General features: G+C 36.5%; 1 protein-coding gene across 6 annotated transcripts in view; it reads right to left on the bottom strand.

Annotated features, from left to right (window-relative positions):
- The window catches only part of LCOR (ligand dependent nuclear receptor corepressor), a 131,779-nt gene that overhangs the window by 8,104 nt on the left and 103,142 nt on the right, over positions 1–20,533 (bottom strand). For 3 of the 6 annotated variants that reach the window (XM_077258285.1, XM_077258284.1, XM_077258286.1), the window contains exon 7: positions 45–20,215. The exons of the other annotated variants lie outside the window; for them this stretch is intronic. In XM_077258285.1, the coding sequence (XP_077114400.1) occupies positions 19,240–20,215 (976 nt within the window). In that variant the 3' untranslated portion in view covers positions 45–19,239. Of the gene's footprint in view, positions 1–44; positions 20,216–20,533 lie in introns of those variants that run through there. 6 annotated transcript variants of the gene reach the window in all.

The following is a 20,533-nucleotide window of genomic DNA, read 5'->3' as shown; positions in this document are numbered from 1 at the left end:
CAATGCTTTGCAAATGTTTATAAAAACACCATACAAGGATCTAACCTGCAACATTTCAAGTTCATTTAGCAAAATATCCTTTAATATTCCAGGATCAGTAGTAAGATTCCTTAAAATAAAATTTTACAATACACATGTCTGTACATCATACATAAATATACAACAAGGCATTTCCAAAAAGAACGAATAGACTAGGCAAACATCAAAAAGCCTAAATAATGTATACTTTAAGAGTTAAAGTCAGCTACAGGGATTATTGCTGTTATGATTCAGAAAAATAATTGGATCAATTTAGTAGATACAAAGCAATGCTGTTCTTTAACAGACGTGTTCGTTTACAGATTTTTCTTCCATTGGATTTTTTTTTTTTATACAATTTCATAATTTTGATTCATGAAACACAAACACATGGCACACATTTGTATAGTATTAGCAAGCACCATTTTACAATTACATACAGATAGGAACTATATAGAAAAGAAAACAAGTACAAATGCGATTTTACCAGTTTCTAGCCCTTGCTTACGATAGGCTCAACATCCCAAAACTCATGAATTACTTTTCTATGGCCAAAATAGTGTTTAAAATGTAAAGTGAAAAATACACAAACTGCTGTGTACAAATACAATGTTCTTGATAGTCTGGCAATTAAGCCACCCACCACTTTGGTATCCTGACTCACACTGAGTTTTCCAAGACCAGTTAGCAGATAGTCTTCCGAGAACGCATAGGATTCATCAAATTCGATTGAGGACTATAAAAGACACCGACACTAAATAGATGCCATAAGTCATCTTGCATCCGTAAAATAATTACACATTTACAGCAAACACCGTACAATATTATAATAAAGACAAAACAACTTCAGAATTCAGCTAGGCTGTTACCCCCACTTGTCAATTTTATTAAGCAGAAAAAATAAAATGATTCAGCTCACCCTTGAGATGGTATTCTCACAGCCCATGAGAAATTTCATCCGAGCACGGAAACGTCTCTGCTTGACGCCAGGTACTTGTGCATGAAAATGAAGGTATCCAGCTCAGGAAATAAAATCAAAAGTCTTTATTTGGACAAATTTAGAAAGTAAGCTGCTTGACAAACCAGTGCATACTGGAGGAAGGAATGTCTTGAATAGCTGGACGCGTTTCGAACACGTATAGTGCTTAGTCCTCAGGAAACGCGTCCAGTTATTCAAGACATTCCTTCCTCCAGTATGCACTGGTTTGTCAAGCAGCTTACTTTTTAAATTTGTCCAAATAAAAACTTTTGATTTTATTTCCTGAGCTGGATACCTTCATTTTCATGCACAAATTTTATTAAGTAACACATTTGTAACAAACTGCACAATGGGTTTCATTGACGGAAGAGTAATACTGTGTTAAGATGCCTTTAAAAAGTTTTAAAATTATTAAACAAGGACAAAACAGTTTGAGTGTTTATCCTAAATCATCACGGCTGCCCTTTCTTTTGCATATGTTATTAGAAAATAGTATAGTGGAAGACAGAAACCATATCCGAAATAATAGATTATGTAATTCCAGGACAAAATTTGGTTTGTCAGTGAAAACTATATATGCTGAAATACAAATTTAAAGAAGCACTCCCACTAACATTTTGTTTAAATGTGTGTGCACGTGCCAGTATTGTAATGTGAGTGTTAATACACTCTTACCGCTGTCCAGCGCCGTTGTTCTACTCGTCTCAGCGACATCATCGCAAATGAGACCTGCCGACTCACAGTCACAGAAGTCACTGTTATAATTAAATTCCACAGAGCTTCATTCTGACGCTCCATAGGCTTATACTCTCAAAGTCCCTTTAGGATCACCTGGGGTTCTGCGTGACCTAGAGGAGTCTGCAGAGAGGTAACAATTCAGAATAGCAGAAGAATGGCGCTGGACACCAAAAGAGCGGCGGTAGGGGAGGAAAATAACACTACATTGCATCCACATACACACATTAATAACATTAAAAATGTTAGGAAGTGCTTTTCAAAAAATAAAATTAAAAATGAAAAAAAAAAAAAAAAAAAAAAAAAAGGTTAATGCATAGGACGTAGCAGTAATTCTTTGTCTATTAGAATATGAAGCATCACAAGCTCATCTATTTACAGACCCTTATACAGAGATAGGAAGATTCTTCTGCTTAAAGGATACCTATTGTTTTATTTGACATGTCGTTCTTTCCAAGGACTTTTGCAAAGAAAACTTAAAAATCCAATATAATGCCAAGAAGAATGGAGGAGCTCCTCGGGTATGTGAAAAAGTTATGGACTTTTTTACAGGTAGTGATGACCCCAAACACTTTACCAATTGAGGTTCCCAGTTATCTTGTGCACTCTTTTTAGACATTGTTCAGCGTGCGAAATGTACAACCCTTGGCAAAAATTATGGAATCACCGGCTTTGGAGGAGGTTCATTCAGTTGTTTAATTTTGTGGAAAAAAAGCATATCACAGACATGGCACAAAACTAAAGTCATTTCAAATGGCAACTTTCTGGCTTTAAGAAACACTAAAAGAAATCAAGAACAAAAAATGTGGTAGTCAGTAAAGGTTACTTTTTTTTAACCAAGCATAGGGAAAAAATTATGGAATCACTCAATTCTGTGGGTTTAGTAAAAGTTATACTTTTAACCTTTTCCTTCTGTCAATTTTCATTTTTGCACTTTCGTATTTTCACTTCATTTCGAAAAAATAATTTAAACATTTTTATGTTGACACCTCCGAATAAGAAGGGCTTTTATGCAGGATGAGTTGTGGTTTTGAATATTACCATTTATTTAAACAAACAATCTACTGAAAAATGGGAAATAAACATTCCAAATGTGGTGACATTGCAAGATGGGAAAAAAAAAAATGCAATTCCGCCATGTTTTTTTGTCTTGCCTTTATAACGTAGATTCTTTAGTAAATAATGACTCTGAATCATAATTCTACAGATTAATAGTTACAGCGATACCAAACGTCAGTTTTTTCCAATGAAGTGTGTGGGGGGTGGAGGTGGGTAAACAAAACAACAACAACAAAAAAAAACAACACACTTCTGCTTTGTGTTGTAATTTTACAAGAGTCGACAGATTTTTATTTTTCTGTCGATGTAGCTGTTTGATGGCTTGATTTTTTGCACAATGAGCTGACTTATTGATATCAATTTGGGGTGTGAATTTTAAATCTGTTTTTACTGCACTTATTTTAGGGAGGAGGAAAGGCTGAAAAAAATGCAATATTGGCATTTATTTTAATCTAGTTATGGAGCTTACTGCTCATGGTAATTTTATATATTTAGATAGAATAAACATTTACAAACGCAGTCGTACCCAAAATGTGTATTTTTTTTTATTTTTAATGTGGGAAAAGAGTGGGGGATTGGGAATTTTAATATGAGAAAAAAATATATACATATTTTGTTTCTTTTAAACTTTTTTTTACTCATTTTTTTAGTCCCCTTGGGGAATTTGAACAGGTCAGACTTGTCACACAGACTGCAATACCACAGAATTGCAGTATATAGTAAAAGATCGCTGCCTACTTAGAAGCTCAGCACGTAGCTGAGCTTCAAAGAACAACAATGACCAATATGGGTTCGACAGGGAACTACCACAGACCCCATCTGACTATTATGGCAGACCATCGGTGCCCCACGTTTTGTCACAGGGTACCCATGGAAGCTGGTAAGCATGAGCAAGTGGCATGCGTTTCATTTAAACGCCACTGTCTAAGATTGAAAGCGGCACTTAAATAGTTAAAAGCTGCAGTCAGATGCAACAGCTGTTAAAAACAGATGTTGGCTATGTAATATAGCTGGTATTTGCCACAAAGTGGAGAAAGTTCAGCTCCAGAGCTCCCACCATACGCGACTAACCCTTTATCACATACTTGATTGTGGGGGTGAAGAGATATTTCAAAAGTCAAGATCTGATAATTCTGGTTTTGTCAGTTTGTAACACTCACTGTTACCACTGATCTCTGGCAGACAAATATGCAAGTACTGAAATTAACTAAAATCATGCTGAAAGAGAGCAAAGTGATTGCAAGCAAGATTGCTTTATTAGCCAGCAACCTGTAGAGTACATCTAAAGCAGCCGGCTTGCCACTGCGTGAATTCACTCCAAATATCAGTGGTTATTTTTTATGTTGGAAAAAGCAGTGGAATTTATAGTGTTACTTTTTCCTTCCTTTCAAAAATAAAAGCTTCGTCGGCTTCTAGCATGCGCTTGACCCTCCTACTGCATGGTTTTAAAAGCTTTGCACCTTTACAATCAATGTAGCTCTCTGGTGTTTGTTCAGTGTTGTATCTTCTATAGTTATAAATATATGGCCGGGTCATGAGAAGAAACAGTATATAAAAGGAAAGAATGATATGTAGTCAGATCTGCCCATTAGCTAATCACATTGTTATTCTGCTCAATCTACAGATATGTTCACATTGTGGATATATTCTGCAATTAACATTCTGTTAAGGAAGGAGGATTATATCACCTGACCAAAAATGGTACTTGTATAGCATTGTATTTAGTCTAAAATATATTTTTATGAGTATACACTACCTGCCTGACGTACCCAGCACAGCCAGGTATCCTTTGTCTATTTTTTTAATACATGGTGGTTCCTGTACCCAACTTATCCTGGGACAAAATGCAGATGATCTATTCTATATTCGGCTTTAAATAATTTTGCCTGGATCTTGCACATACTTTTACAGCAAGGATATCTCCTGTGAACCTTCACTAGCCCCACTTTAAGAATATAAACTTCTGCGATTTGGGGTTCATAAGTTGAATTTCTTAACATTTGGCACACATGACAGTCTCCCATATAAACATATATAGGCAGTCCTGGGGTTAAAAATTTGTTCATAAACCGAATTTGTATGCAAGTTAGAACAGGGATGGCAAAAAAATCCCAAAAACCTTCACACAAATACTGACCTTTGAAGCTGCCCCACTTCCCACAGCCTTGACTTCACTGTGGGCTGGGATTTCTTGCTGTGCCCAGGCCTCGGAAGTTACTGTGCGTTATAAAGTTGCTGCACGTCTGGACGTCACAATCTTGCGACATATGTAGTGACCTCTGAGAACCTGGATGCAGCCAGAAGTACTGGCCTATGGTGAAGAGACCGGAGATGTGGTGCAAAAGGAGCCCCGACAGTGGGCAGCAATTGTTTTTTGGCATTCGGAGGTGTACGATTAGCCATCTTACGTTCACAACTGCTTGCACCACACGATAGAGTATTTTGAAAAGTCCTTCAGTACCAACACGCCAACTCAACTACCCATTTCTGTAAAGCAGAACTAATTTGTCAGGAATATCCCTTGTAATGACCTCTCATACATTTATGGTATATGTGTGAATGTAAAGCAGATGCGGAACCCCTCTGACGCACACAGCTGCCAGCTAAGAGGTGCTCAGAATCCCCATTCATTTGTATGAGAATTCCAACCAACTCCAAGCAGCATACGAGGCGGCCCCACTATTTGGTTGTGGGTCCAACCAATGCCGTCATCATATAGTATACATTTAATCCACATACTGTGGTGATTCCATAAGAGTTGGCGATGAGAATATCCATTAAGTCTCAAAATATACCTCAGTGTTCAGAAGTCTTTTTTCCTGACTGATATTCCAGTCATGGGTTGCATTGACGAGGGTCTGAATGTTAGGAGCAGAAACTCATTGGTACTTTTACTCTAAGGCCATGTTCACATGTTCAGTATTTTACATTAGTATGTATAAGCCAAAATCATGAGTGAAACAATCAAGAGGCAAAATATAATACATGTGCACCACTTAAGCATTTTTCACTCAATCTTGGCCTTGTACAGTTTGTTTCTAATAGCAACTCGCATGCAAAAGAAGAGCTCCAAAATATTTTGCATCTTAGATTTATGTCTTCCTAGTGATCAGACTCCTAGGACAGTTATCTACTAAATAGTTACATTATTTACTTATTTTTGGCTGGAATATCTCTATAAAAAGGTCAATGTAAGGACCATTGCTTTTAGATAAAGGCTCTTGACAATTTTCGGATACATAATATATTGTCAAACTATTGAAAACCATTTAAAGTATCTTTCACTGGAACAAGCCACCTACTTGCAGGATAAAAACGAGATTTATTATCGGAGGTGATGAGACCCTCACTTATCCTGTGAGTGAAGGGACGTTCAGCATGTTTGTAACGTCCCATTCCAAGTCTATGTGACTGACAAATCCAGCGCTTAGCTAGCCATCTGTCAGTCCTGTAGACTGAATATAGTGGCAGCAAGTATGCTTAACCGCCATTATTTAAAGTTGGGAAAATGGGGCACCATGATTGTAGAAGAGCCAGTTCTGGGTCCCGAGGGATCAGACACTTCTCACCTCTTATGAACGAATGTGTTGATCCCCAAAAAGAAAAAAACTTAAGGGCGCAGTCATACAGCCATAGAAATATGACATGGATTGGAAAGCAATGCAAGGACTGGCCGGCGGCTATCCTGATCAGAGTTTTACAGCTTTAATGTATTTCCATCCAGCTGTCAAGAGCAGGAAAGCTGCCGACCAGTCTGTGCAATGCGTTCCCATCTCGGTCTGATTTATACGGCAGTCAGACTGCACCTTAATAAGAAATGTTAACATGGACTCGGAAACAGTTAAATAAACCAGTTATCTGAAATAAACACTAACTCAAAGTGTGTTAAAAATACATAAAGAACAGAGGACTTTTTTCACAACAAATTTATTAGAAGAATAGTGGTTTTGAAAAGTCTAGCATCCAGTGAGAACTACCATACACAACATTACAGCTGGGAATGTATTTCTTTTTTTTTTGTAGTTTTTAAAATGACATGGTCAAATAATACAATGGAACCATTAAATTTTACACATGCACAACGACAGAATCAGCGTTTTCAACATACAATGCCGAAATAAAAATTAAATGAACCACATGGATTTTTCTTTTTCTTAAAAGTACTTATCACATACATTAAAGACATCTTATTTAGTCCAGTCAAAATTAGAACTGCATTTTAAAAAAAAATAATAAAATAATTATGTAGTGCAATCAAACAAAAAAAAAAAAGTAATCGTGATCATAAGTGCTCTACTACATAAGACATTGATCATAGCAAGAACGAAAAAAAAAAAAGTTAAAGTCACAGTACAAAAAAAAAATCTGTAAATAAATATAAACTACAGTACAAGAGAAATATTAAATTATACAATTCTGTCAAACTGTAAACAGCATATTGAAATGAGGTCAATAAGTGTGTAGGAGGGGGTTCCTGTTTAAACACAGGTTATCCAATTACCGTAAATCAAATATATAAAAACAATTACAAGAAAAAAGTAGTCATCACGTGGAAAAGATATTCGAGTTTTTTTTAGCAGATGTAGAGTATCAGGCTTTGCTTTTAAAGGGAAACTTGAGGAATAAACATTCGTCAAGCCTTAAGGTCTTTCCTTGGCAAATGAGTACATGGTCAGAATAGGTTAACTCAATTTAAATGGCTTCTCATTTGCACTATCCAAAAGAAACTAGACAAAGATTTAAGCTCCTTTTTGATTTATGCTTACAACATCTTCAGACATACTGTCTTTTTTTTTTATTTAAAAAACAGGAACCCCCGTGCTATCTGTTCAGTAGTCACTGAATATACAGAATGCCACTATACGTGTCTGAGGCACTGTGTGCTGAGGAGTTAATATGCAGCTTTTATAAACCGTTTGGCTGAGTTATACCTGGATACCTGAAGTGAGGTTTTTTTTTTGTTTTTTTTTTTAACTTGACATTCATCAAGGATGTGCTACAAGCACGTCAAAAGAAACAAAAATAAAATACAAAATCACTGCTAAAATTTAAGTAGAGAGTACAAGTACCTGAATCAAGTGAGTAGTGAGTAGAGTGTCCCTGAGGGTTTTAAGCAGTGTGTACATATGTTGAATTCCTAAGTTTAACATTTTAGCCTGAAAGCAACAGCAGAAAAAAAAGCAATCCCAGTAATCCCATCAAGCAGAGGCTACAATTTATGCAAAAAACAAAAAAACATTAAGTTTATTTTGTACAAGTTTTTTTTTTTTTCAGTTTTTCTTTTGTTTTTAACTTCCTTTCAGCAGTCAACTGCTGTACAAATACTTCCCACCTGTAATCTCAACACCTGGGAGTCAGATAAAACATTTACTTTAAAAATTATATAAACATTTATTACCTGAAAAATTATCAGTTTACAATCAAATGCATTCATGGGCTAGAAATAGTTCTGCAACGGCATTTCTGTATGCTGGTAGAATTAATTAATTACACTAGTCTAGTCATTATAAAAAAGGGTAAAAAAAAGCAAAACAAAAAACAAAGTGCGGGAATTTCAACATTTCATGTGCATTAAATATCTTTTTTTGTTCCACAAAAAAAATAAAACCAAAACAAGAAAATAAAAATTGAGAAGTGGAAATTAAGAATTTTAACCGCATGTTAATGCGTATAAAGTACTGGATTTATCAAGAGATATTCACTGTAATTTGGCATAAAAAAGGGTTGTGCCACTAAGGACAGAATCAATATATTTAGCTAGATACTTTAATCCTATTTAATTACATATAAAGCTTTAAGGGGTATTCACAGCTCCAAGATCCTATCCCAATATCTAGTAGGAATAATAATAAAAATATAATAGCAATTGCCTCTAATTATTAATGTAGTACAGTTCCTTCTGATTTAGCTATATCGCTTACCCCATGTGCAGGGCAATGCAGTAACTAAGGTATCCATGTTTATGACCACTAGCAACTAATTTTCACTATGTGAGGGCTGGTAACAATGGATACCTAAGCTACTGCAATGCCCTGCACATGGTGTAAGCAACATAGCTAAATCAGAAGAACTATACTACATTTCTAATTGGAAGTATTTGAGCATATTATTAATACATCACTACATATTGGGATATGATCTTGGAAATGGAAACACCCCATTAACGTGTGCATCTAATATATGGAAGTAATATTAAGTATGGCTAAGTCCACATGTGGCCATTGTTGGGTGCATATGCTCAGAAGGTATGCGCCGATACAACCCCTGGCAAAAAATTATGGAATCACCGGCCTTGGAGGATGTTCATTCAGTTGTTTAATTTTGTAGAAAAAAAAGCAGATAACAGACATGGCACAAAACTAAAGTCATTTCAAATGGCAACTTTCTGGCTTTAAGAAACACTAAAACAAATCAAGAAAAAAAAATGTGGTAGTCAGTAATGGTAACTTTTTTTTAACCAAGCATAGAGGAAAAATTATGGAATCACTCAATTTCTGAGGAAAAAATTATGGAATCACCCTGAAAATTTTCATACCCAAAAACTACACCTGCATCAAATTAGATCTGCTCGTTAGTCTGCATCTAAAAAGGAGTGATCACACCTTGGAGAGCTGTTGCACCCAGTGGACCGACATAAATCATGGCCCCAACACGAGAGATGTCAATTGAAACAAAGGAGAGGATTATCAAACTTTTAAAAGAGGGTAAATCATCACGCAATGTTGCAAAAGATGTTGGTTGTTCACATTCAGCTGTGTCTAAAATCTGGACCAAATACAAACAACATGGGAAGGTTGTTAAAGGCAAACATACTGGTAGACCAAGGAAGACATCAAAGCGTCAAGACCGGAAACTTAAAGCAATATGTCTCCAAAACAGGAAATGCACAACAATACAAATGAACTAATGGGTGGAAACTGGAGTCAACGTCTGTGACCGAACTGTAAGAAACCGCCTAAAGGAAATGGGATTTAGAAAAGCTAAACGAAAGCCATCATTAACACCTAAACAGAAAAAACAAGGCTACAATGAGCTAAGGAAAAGCAATGGTGGACTGTGGATGACTGGATGAAAGTTTCAGTGATGAATCGCGAATCTGCATTGGGCAAGGTGATGATGCTGGAACTTTTGCTTGGTTTCGTTCCAATGAGATTTATCAAGATTACTGCCTAAAGAGAACATGCAAATTTCCACAGTCATTGATGATATGGGGCTGCATGTCAGGTAAAGGCACTGGGGAGATGGCTGTCATTACATCTTCAATAAATGCACAAGTTTATGTTGATATTTTGGACACTTTTCTTATCCCATTAATTGAAAGGATGTTTGGGGAAGATTAAATTTTTCAAGATGATAATGCATCCTGCCATAGAGCAAAAACTGAAAACATTCGTAGAAAAAAGACACATAAGGTCAATGTTATGGCCTGCAAATAGTCTGGATCTCAATCCAATTGAAAATCTTTTGTGGAAGTTGAAGAAAATGGTCGATGACAAGGCTCCAACCTGCAAAGCTGATCTGGCAACAGCAATCAGTGAAAGTTGGAGCCAGATTGAGGAAGAGTCCTGTTTGACACTCATTAAGTCCATGCCTCAGAGACTGCAAGCGGTTATAAAAGCCAGAGGTGGTGCAACAAAATACTAGTGATGTTGTGGAGTGTTTTTTTTTTCTTTTTTCTTTATGATTCCATAGTTTTTTCCTTACAATTGAGTGATTCCTAATTTTTCCCCTATGCTTGGTTAAAAAAGTAACCATTACTGACTACCACATTTTTTGTTCTCGATTTCTTTTAGTGTTTCTTAAAGCGAGAAAGTTGCAATTCGAAATTACTTTAGTTTTGTGCCATGTCTGATCTGCTTTTTTTCTACAAAATTAAACAACTGAATGAACATCCTCCAAGGCAGGTGATTCCATAATTTTTGCCAGGAGTTGTAATGTGAGCAATCAGAATGGAGGCAGTGCCATATTTTCACACATACTGCATTTCTTTGCAATAGCTCTCTGTATAACCAAAAAGAAAAAAAAGTGCAGTCTGATGCACTCTTCCTATGCAGTTTGCTGGGCATACCAGCCAGACCGAGGCCGAAAGAAAACCCTTTTGGCCATTAGCTTGTGAATGGGGTCATATGGGCAAGTTATGGCATTACATTATGTCAGGACCGTAGGCTAAATTCAAACACAATGGACACCAAAAGCCAACTTCTTTAGGTCAAGTTCACATATTGTATAGCCATTTGGTTTTTTTTTTTTTACCCGGAAACTGAAGTGGATCCTACACCATCTTCAAATAGTCTTACTGTTAATTTTAATGGGTACTTCACATAGCTGTTCAAACGGAGTTTGAGGGGTTTTTTTTTTCTCTGACTAGCTATTAAAAACCTCACTGGAGGAAAAAGTTAATGTTAACGTTTTAAAACACAATTTGTGAGTGAGTATATGCTGACTTGGTCGTATGAAAAATGTGTATGTTTTCCTTTCTTTGTTGTTTAATAAACAAATTTAGAAAAACAAAAACAATTTGCCTAAAATTTCATCAATGCACAAAAGAGTGGTAGGAAAACTTCTAAAATCGGTCATACAAAGCAGGGCTGTTGATTCGGAGTCCGTGTTCATTTTGGTGGAGATGGTATAAAATGGAACGACTCCTAAAATATGTAATAAATTGGGTACAGTAGTTCAATGCAGTATGTGCTGAATATTTTTTCATAAAAATTTGGGAAAGTTAGGAAAATGTCCTATTCCTGATCTAAAGATTTTGGCTTTTAATTGATAAATCTGTTCTACACTTTATGTAAATGCTCAGTAGTGAACCATGTATGAGGGAGTCGTTGTCAGGGAAATTGGGGAGTGAGAGGTTTAGCTTACTGACTCCACAGCCCTGATACAAAGCATAGATTGCAAAACCTAGTCAAACCCACAAATTTGAGACAAATGGGGAAGTTGCGGGAAAAAGAAAAAAAAAAAAATGGAGTAGTATGCTGTACTATTCAATTGCACCACAAAGTTTGCGGCATATTTATGAAGGTAAATACGCCAAAGTATTCTGTGAACTTCTAGATAATTACGTTTCAGGCTTGCACTACATTATTACTCCACTTGGTGAAAGGATTGTTTACTACATTTAATTACACCCATGTATCGACAAAACTATGCCATTTTGGGATTATTATTTTAAGGAAATTAAACAAATTAAGTATTTAAAAAGGTACAGCATCATAAAAACCTGAACATTTTACTTGTGGGTATTGGTAAAATGATCAGAAAGTAATTCTAAACAGTAATCAAATAGTCATTAAAAAAAATAAATAAAAAAAAAAAAAAAAAATCAAGAAAGGATCTAGACAATTAAATAGAACAGTGATAATCTCAGTGATAACTCCAGTGAGGAATATATATTAGAAAAAGTGCTTCTAAAAGCTCCTCTACAGCTCAACGGGAACTGTCCAGTGCTTTCTAAAAATCATCTAAAAATTCTGTACACAAAAAAAAAGAAAATTCAACATTTACCAAACTTGTGTTAGTAAAATGCCATATAAGATTGCAGTGTTATTTTTTTTCCTGTGCACATGATATATATTCATACAACGGCTGAACTGCCTTACCCCTCACCCGCTTTTTAAAAAGGAGTACGAATATTAAGATTCTAAAACACTTTACATAAGCATAGCGCAACAAGCTGCAATCTAGTAGTATATAGACTTTTTTTTGGCAAATACACCTGTAAGCACATCTAGCATTGGTCCACTGACAATCTGAAAAAAATAATAATAAAAAAAAAAAAAATATATCCTATCAACTAAATAACCAATAGTCCATAATTAGGAGGATGAGCTGATGCGTTAATACTTACATGCTAGACAATTCAGTGACACAGCAATACATTCCCTCGCCTGCATATGGCTCTGTCGTAAAAACGGCTTTATTGAAATTGCACTGCTCTCCCTTAGCAAGAGATTTAAATTTTTTTATTATTATTATTTTTTTATTTTTTAAAACAACTCCATTAACTTGTTCACTCGAACTAAACCTAAGCTATGAGTTTTAAAAATAAAGGTAACTTTGAGGTATGGAATTTATCTGTACATAAAAATAATTCAATTTAGCGATCTTAAAAGAAAATAAAAAAAAGAAGTGAAAGTACAGAACTAAAATATTTACAGCACGTTAACCGGTAAAATGATCTATCGACCACAACCATCAATATGGGGGGGGGGGGGAAGAACAAAGAAAAAAAAAACCTAAAAAAAATCCTACAAAAAGGCATAGTAGGCATTGCAAAAGTATATACTTACAATTCACAGATAAGATGGCAAACCTGATGTGGAATTAGTCATACAGAGTTGGACAATGCAGACAGAGACATTATCAAAAGCACAGTATGAACAACTATGTACTCAAGAGGTATTTGGTGTTCCAATATGGTGGTTGTTATAGAGTAAGCCAGACTCGTGCATCACTTATGAATCACTTAAAGAGGTCAAAAAGGTAGATATTGTTGTAGTGAAGAAAAAACACTATATAATTAGAATTGGGTCTATTATGGCTCAAAATGATAATAATTTTAAAACCCTTTCCACTGTTGCAGTTACATTGCATATTTCAGTCACACTGATTTTTAAATCAGTGTTAAAACTAAAAAGATTATTTTTTTGGGGGTGGGAGCTACTTCTAGAGAAGTAATACTTTGTAATGCAAAAAAAAAAAAAAAAAAAAAAGAACAAAAAGTTAACAGAACCTGAAATTGAAAAGGTAACTATGTTACGAGAAAGATTTGTGTAGAGGATTCCTAACAATGTACATTGAAGCAGGAATGTCTATACTTATATTAGTGTCATAAACAAGGTGCACCTGAACATTAAGACTGAAACTTTACAAAATCTACAAGATAAAATAGAAATCTTTTGAAATAAAATCAGCAGCTTTTTCTTTTAAAAAGGGTTATGAAATATTTAAGGGACCATTAAAACTCATGTTACAGAGAAGGGAGTTGAATTTTCATAAAGCATCTGCAAAAAATGAAATAAAAATAAAATAACTCGTACACTACCTTTAGGTTTAGGACTATGAAAAGAAACAGCAGTATGGCAAGCCAAATGCCCAGTATAACTGGTTCTCGATGTGACGCCAGTTGCACGCTTATTGGATAACCGTGTGGTACAAGGACGTTCCCAAAGACCGCCATTGCTGCATACAGTCAAATACTATGTTTTAACAAGTTTGACAAAAGGGCTCAATTCAAGCAGGAAATATATAGAATTTCTTTTAATTTGCAGTTATTTGAGTCCTGGAAACACCCTTTAACTTTGCTACGCAAATTAAATTAGTGCTTAAAAATAAGGTTTATATACGAGTCTGCAAAAATCAGAAGTGCCCTGTAAATAATCTCTTAGATTCTCAAACAAGTTTACCTGAAAGTCTAGTTTAATATCCTAGTGGAATGCTTATAATCTGACAAAATGCAATACAATCTTCAGGTCAAAGGATAGTTAAGTGGTATTAAAAAGGTTTTACGTGTTTGGTATACATTTTAGGAAAAAGAAAAAAAAACCAAAGACCCAAATGAGATATATATGTATCTATAATCTAAACTCCAATTACTACACATGTATCATTTTGACATTGAAAGGTAGGCACACAGTTTCGCCAGGGCTCGATTGTCAGAGCTAAGTATGTGGTTGGCAGTAATGTAAGTTAAGACTTCCTGAGGTTAAACTATTGTCCTGAAGTTCCAATTAACATTTAAGAAATCACAAGATTTGGGAGATTTTTCTGCAGTTCCATAGGAAAGATAAAGTTGCTAAAATGATTAAGCAAGTAGAAGCTCAAGTGGCAAGATTTTAAGTTTCTTCTAGAACATCTGAATAATGTAAATTTATGAGAAAGTGAGATCCTAGCAATATGCTACTGCTGTGAGTCTGACTTGGGAATCCAAACCTGAGAATAAAGGGACCACAATGCCAGACCCCCTTCATTGTACCGCTGGGTGCTGGCTCCTTGCACAGCCAAGTGGCTGCGACTAAAGCTAGGAGAGGCACACACAAATGTACCATCACGTTTGAAGATGGAACTTTACTTCCTAGAGAAATTTGTGAGGTTTTTTTTTTTTTTTAATCATCACTTCTGTTTTGAAGCAGTTCAAGCCAAAAATGATCCAAGAAAAAAGGGCAAGACCTTTGATATTTTTAAATGCTTTTGAATCCACATTAGACTACAGTCAGTTTTTCCATCAGTCACAAAACCAGTCTGTTTAACTCCCATATGTCATCCGTTTGGAGAGAGGAAAAAAAAAAAAGGCAGTAAAACTGACCAAACCAATTTTCCGCCAATGACACTTCACAACAGATCAGCTAAAAACAGATGAAAAACTGATGTAAATGGAGCTTATCCAATTTTGACGGATCCTCGGATTGTCCTATTCTCATCAGATTTGGCCAAAAGCTATGGTCACACTATCAGTATTAAACATCAGTATTTGTAAACCAAAACCAAGATGGGACAATCATGCAAAATTTGTGCACGTATTTCTATTATAGTATTGCTCTGAATGTTCCACTCCTGGTCTTGGCTTACAAATGCTAATGTAAAATACTGACCAAATAAAGACCCCGTGTGCCAATACACACAAAACAACAAAATGAAAATAATAAAAAGGATGTGTGAATGGTTCCATTACACTTTATAGCTCAGTGTGTTATCCTTTTTATAAAAAAGACAACATACAGATTGGGATGTTACAACTCCCTCCCTATGCGTATACAGTCATGGCCAAAAGTTTTGAGAATGACACCAAAATTATATTTTCACATGATCTGCTGCCCTCTGGTTTTTATTAGTGTTTGTCTGATGTTTATATCACATACAGAAATATAATTGCAATCATATTATGAGTACCGATAGGTTATATTGACAGAATGAGTTAATGCAGCAAGTCAATATTTGCAGTGTTGACCCTTCTTCTTCTTCAAGACCTCTGCAATTCTCCCTGGCATGCTCTCAATCAACTTCTGGACCAAATCCTGACTGATAGCAGTCCATTCTTGCATAATCAATGCTTGCATTTTGCCAGAATTTGTTGGTTTTTGTTTGTCCACCCGTCTCTTGATGATTGACCACAAGTTCTCAATGGGATTAAGATCTGGGGAGTTTCCAGGCCATGGACCCAAAATCTCTATGTTTTGTTCCATGAGCCATTTGGTTATCACCTTTGCTTTATGGCAAGGTGCTCCATCATGCTGGAAAAGGCATTGTTGGGTGCGAAACTGCTCTTGGACGGTTGGGAGAAGTTGCTCTTGGAGGACATTCTGGTACCATTCTTTATTCATGGCTGTGTTTTTAGGCAAGACTGCGAGTGAGCCGATTCCCTTGGCTGAGAAGCAACCCCACACATGAATGGTTTCAGGATGCTTTACAGTTGGCATGAGACAAGACTGGTGGTAGCGCTCACCTCTTCTTCTCCGAATAAGCTGTTTTCCAGATGTCCCAAACAATCGAAAAGGGGATTCATCAGAGAAAATGATTTTGCCCCAGTCCTCAGCAGTCCACTCCCTGTACCTTTTGCAGAATATCAGCCGGTCCCTGATGTTTTTTCTGGAGAGAAGTGGCTTCTTTGCTGCCCTCCTTGAAACCAGGCCTTGCTCAAAGAGTCTCCGCCTCACAGTGCGTGCAGAAGCACTCACACCAGCCTGACCATTCCTGAGCAAGCTCAGCACTGCTGGTAGTCCGATCCCACAGCTGAAACAGTTTTAAGATACGGTCCTGGCGCTTGCTGGTCTTTCTTGGGCGCCCTGGAGCCTTTTTGACAACAATGGAAGCTCTCTCCTTGAAGTTCTTGATGATGCGATAGATTGTTGACTGAGGTGCAATCTTTGTAGCTGTGATACTCTTCCCTGTTAGGCCATTTTTGTGCAGTGCAATGATGGCTGCATGTGTTTCTTTAGAGATAACCATGGTTAACTGAAGAGAAACAATGATACCAAGCACCAGCCTCCTTTTAAAGTGTCCAGTGATGTCATTCTTACTTAATCATGACTGATTGATCGCCAGCCCTGTCCTCATCAACACCCACACCTGTGTTAATGGATCAATCACTAAAACGATGTTAGCTGCTCCTTTTAAGGCAGGACTGCAATGATGTTGAAATGTGTTTTGGGGGTTAAAGTTCATTTTCTGGGCAAATATTGACTTTGCAAGTACAGTAATTGCTGTTAAGTTGATCACTCTGACATTCAGGAGTATATGCAAATTGCCATTAGAAAAAATGAAGCAGTAGACTTTGGAAAAATTAATATTTGTCTCATTCTCAAAATTTTTGTCCATGACTGTATAGTTAAGGATGTACTTTTTGTTTTAAACTTCTACAAGAAGGATTGACAATCCTTACAAGCCCCCAAGTTAAAAATTATTCACTATACAGATTCAGATCAGTAACAGTGGACAGTATCAGGCAGGGGTTCTCACCAAATCAGACCTCAAATCACCATCCTAATCCAGATTAAGTACTCTATTTCCTATACAAGTCTGTCGAGACCCAATTAAGTGAGTCTAGACAGATCACTGTAAATAATGGAGGTCTTGTTAGAAAAGACCCCCTTTTAAATTTATAGCATTGTTATTATGCAAAAAATGTGAGCCTACCCTTTAATGTATAATGTACAAGGACCCATGTTAACATTGCAGTGCAGTCATTACGTGTCAACCTAAACTGCCTTTTTTTTTTAATGAAGTATAAACCTATTTTACATTTACCACTGTATACAAGTATAAAGCATAGCAACTGAAGTAAAGAAAAAAAATATAGCGTAAATATCAGCTTTTACAAATGGTGCAAATCTTTATAGAGCAGGTTTGGTGCAAAACAAGCTCAGAGTGGAGTGTTTAAAACGTATGGAGAGCAGAGAGGAGGAAAAAAAAATATATATATAAAGTACAAAAGTACAAAACTGTGTGGTTCATGGAGGAGTGCTTATAAAGAACAGTTACCTGAAGAAGCTGTAAATGCTGCAGCTCGAGATAATCTACACCGGACAATGATTGATTCAGCTTACACAATGAATATTATACAGTAAAAATCAATCCTAGCAAACATGCTAGACCCAAGGAGTGCCCATCATTCCTGAAATCTGAGGAATAATTATGAGGTTGTACTGTTATGAAACGATATGCACCAGATAAATATCACAGTAGTTAAGTGTGTATGAGACCCCTGAAACCTATAAATGTAGAAACCACACAGTTTAGTAACTATAAATCAGGTAGCGGGTACATATCCAGATAGGTGCTAAAATGAGGACTGTGTGTAAACCAACATCTCCAGAAAGAGCTAGTCTTTGTGATAAGGCTACTACAGAAAACCGCTACCATCACTTTGCCACTCAGATTTAGTGTTGATCTGGCAACTGGTATAGTTTTGAAGGTAGTGTGTGAAAGATCCTCCCTGTAAGTAATATGGCAGGTAAGCCAAGTTTGGGGGTAGGGGGAAAGCAGTGTAGTGTAAAATTAACCATGTAATCTATCTAAACATACAGAAGTCCATCTTCAGTTACAATGAAATGTTTTCAATAGTCGTTGCTGGAGTGTTATGAGGATATATGTGTACTGACACATACATAAAATTTCATTTCACAAGGAAAAAAAAATAAATTTGTTTTTAAAAAACAAACAAAAAATAACCACACGCACACCTGTTCAGATGCCTCCATGCTTCCTGGTTGAACAGGACGAACATTGCCCTGTTCAAGGAGAATCTTTAAAACTTAAGAAATGTAAAGCTCTAGTAATACTCTCATTTGTAGGTTAGAAACGTACTGCCGAGAGGCCTACCCATACCCACATGTTGTGCTCTCTGCACACTGCCACTTTGAACTAAAGCCTTTCCTTTTGCATTCTCCGAAAAAAGTAACAACCTCCAAAAGTTACGCGAGGTACATTCAATTTTTCAGAAATAATCATTTTGGCATAAAACACTTAAAATCAGACTTCTAGGAAATGAATTGTTTAAATATCTTTAGATTTTTTTTTTTTTTACCCCTAGACATTGGTAGTATATATTTAAGTAACTCCTGAAATTTTTAAAGTGGACTTGTGTTAAAAAAAAAAACATTTTTTTTTTTAAATAGACATCAAGAACACAATACATGCAGGCTCCATAGCAACGAGTCCATATTCACATGTATAGGTTCTCTTGCTGAGGTAACAATTCGCTATTGAAAATAAAGAGCATGCGTAAAGGCCAAATAAAGTATTCAAGGGTTGTACCGGGCATGAGGAATTGACAAATCTGCCTGATTTTGAGCACAGAATTTGCACCTGTAGAGGTCTGTTAGGAAACTGCCTTAAAAGTTTCACACAATAAGTTAAACAGGTGTAAAGTGTGCTGTGCATCAGAAGACAGAAGTGCAGGCCCAGTTTGGTTACAACTCATTTCCTAAACTTAGGACTTTACAACATGCCTATTCATCTTTAGATTCATTTGCACTTGGCGATGCCTCCACCTCTTCCTGAGGTTCCAGTTCACTTTTTACTACAACATCTTGTTCTTCCAACCTCATTAGTTTCAGCTTTTTCTTTGGAGGGTTTTTTAATGTGCCTAACCGCTCTTTAACTTTGTACTCCAGTGTGCTATGAGGAATCCCATAAATGCTTTGAGCTTTGGAGACACTCATTTTGCCGTTCATGACCACGGCAATAGCTTCCTCCAGTATCTCACTGTTATACTGTCTGTATCTCCCTCGTTTTTTTCTTGGTTGTTTAGAGCCAGGGTCTCCTTCCTGATCTGAGGTGGAATATGGCTGTCCAGAGGTAGACTGCTCAACATCGGAGCTCCAGGAATCAGTGGTAGTATCCAATAAATTCCTTCGATTTTGCTTTGGAAGGATAGTCCTTAATTTTTTGCTAAGTGCACTCTCAGTTTGTGAACCCATAACCAAAGAGTTGTAATTGTAAAGATCCCCACTGCGGGACTCCCAAGACAAATCCATGCCTCGGACCTGTGGAATTTTTAAATCAACTGGTGAAGAAAGGCCCAATTCCTTTTTAATTTCATGCTTGTTGGGAACATTTTTGTGAAAAGCATTTGCATTTTCTGTGAGAATAGGCAGGTCACTGATGTTGCTGAGTGCGCCATTACCCCTATACTTCACACGGCCAAAATTTAATTCGTAGTGCGGTTTTGCCCAAGAAGCTTCCCTGGATAAAATCAAATGTTGTCCTTGATTCTGCAGTCCAGACGAACCATGGCTGGCAGCTGCTGAAAATTTTCTGCTATGCAATTCCTCACTAATCTGCAAGGAGCGAGCCAATGGCACTTTTAGAGGTGTGGAGTGGCCATAAGTTTCCCTGGTTGCATCCAGCAAACTTCTTGGAGGCACCCCATCACCACTGCGCAGAAGTCCATCTGGACGGTGCAGGCTGGGTCTCCCAGGTCGCCTAATTGGATGGAAGGAAACTGATGTGAGCAGAACTTGCACAGGTAGGGAGGGATGGGTGAATGGGGCCACTCCTTTATTAGAAGGCCTTGCTTGGGTAACATCACTTTTTTGTATTCTAACATTATCTCAGCATCAGTGTGTGTTTAACAAAAATAAAACTAGATTCACAGAAAATAAATGAAATTTTGTGGGCAACAAAAAACAAACAAAAGAAAAATCACTTGATCTTTGGTTGGGTTCACAAATTGTTGTAGGAAAAAGGAAAAAATAAATCAAAAAGATTTTGCGCAACGGTCTGTGAGTAGCACTTTACTTA

The sequence above is a fragment of the Ranitomeya variabilis genome, chromosome 4, assembly GCF_051348905.1.
Source record: "Ranitomeya variabilis isolate aRanVar5 chromosome 4, aRanVar5.hap1, whole genome shotgun sequence".
Taxonomy (NCBI): domain Eukaryota; kingdom Metazoa; phylum Chordata; class Amphibia; order Anura; family Dendrobatidae; genus Ranitomeya; species Ranitomeya variabilis.
The sequence above is the reverse complement of the archived record's forward strand: the minus strand, read 5'-3'. Positions and strand labels throughout refer to the sequence as shown.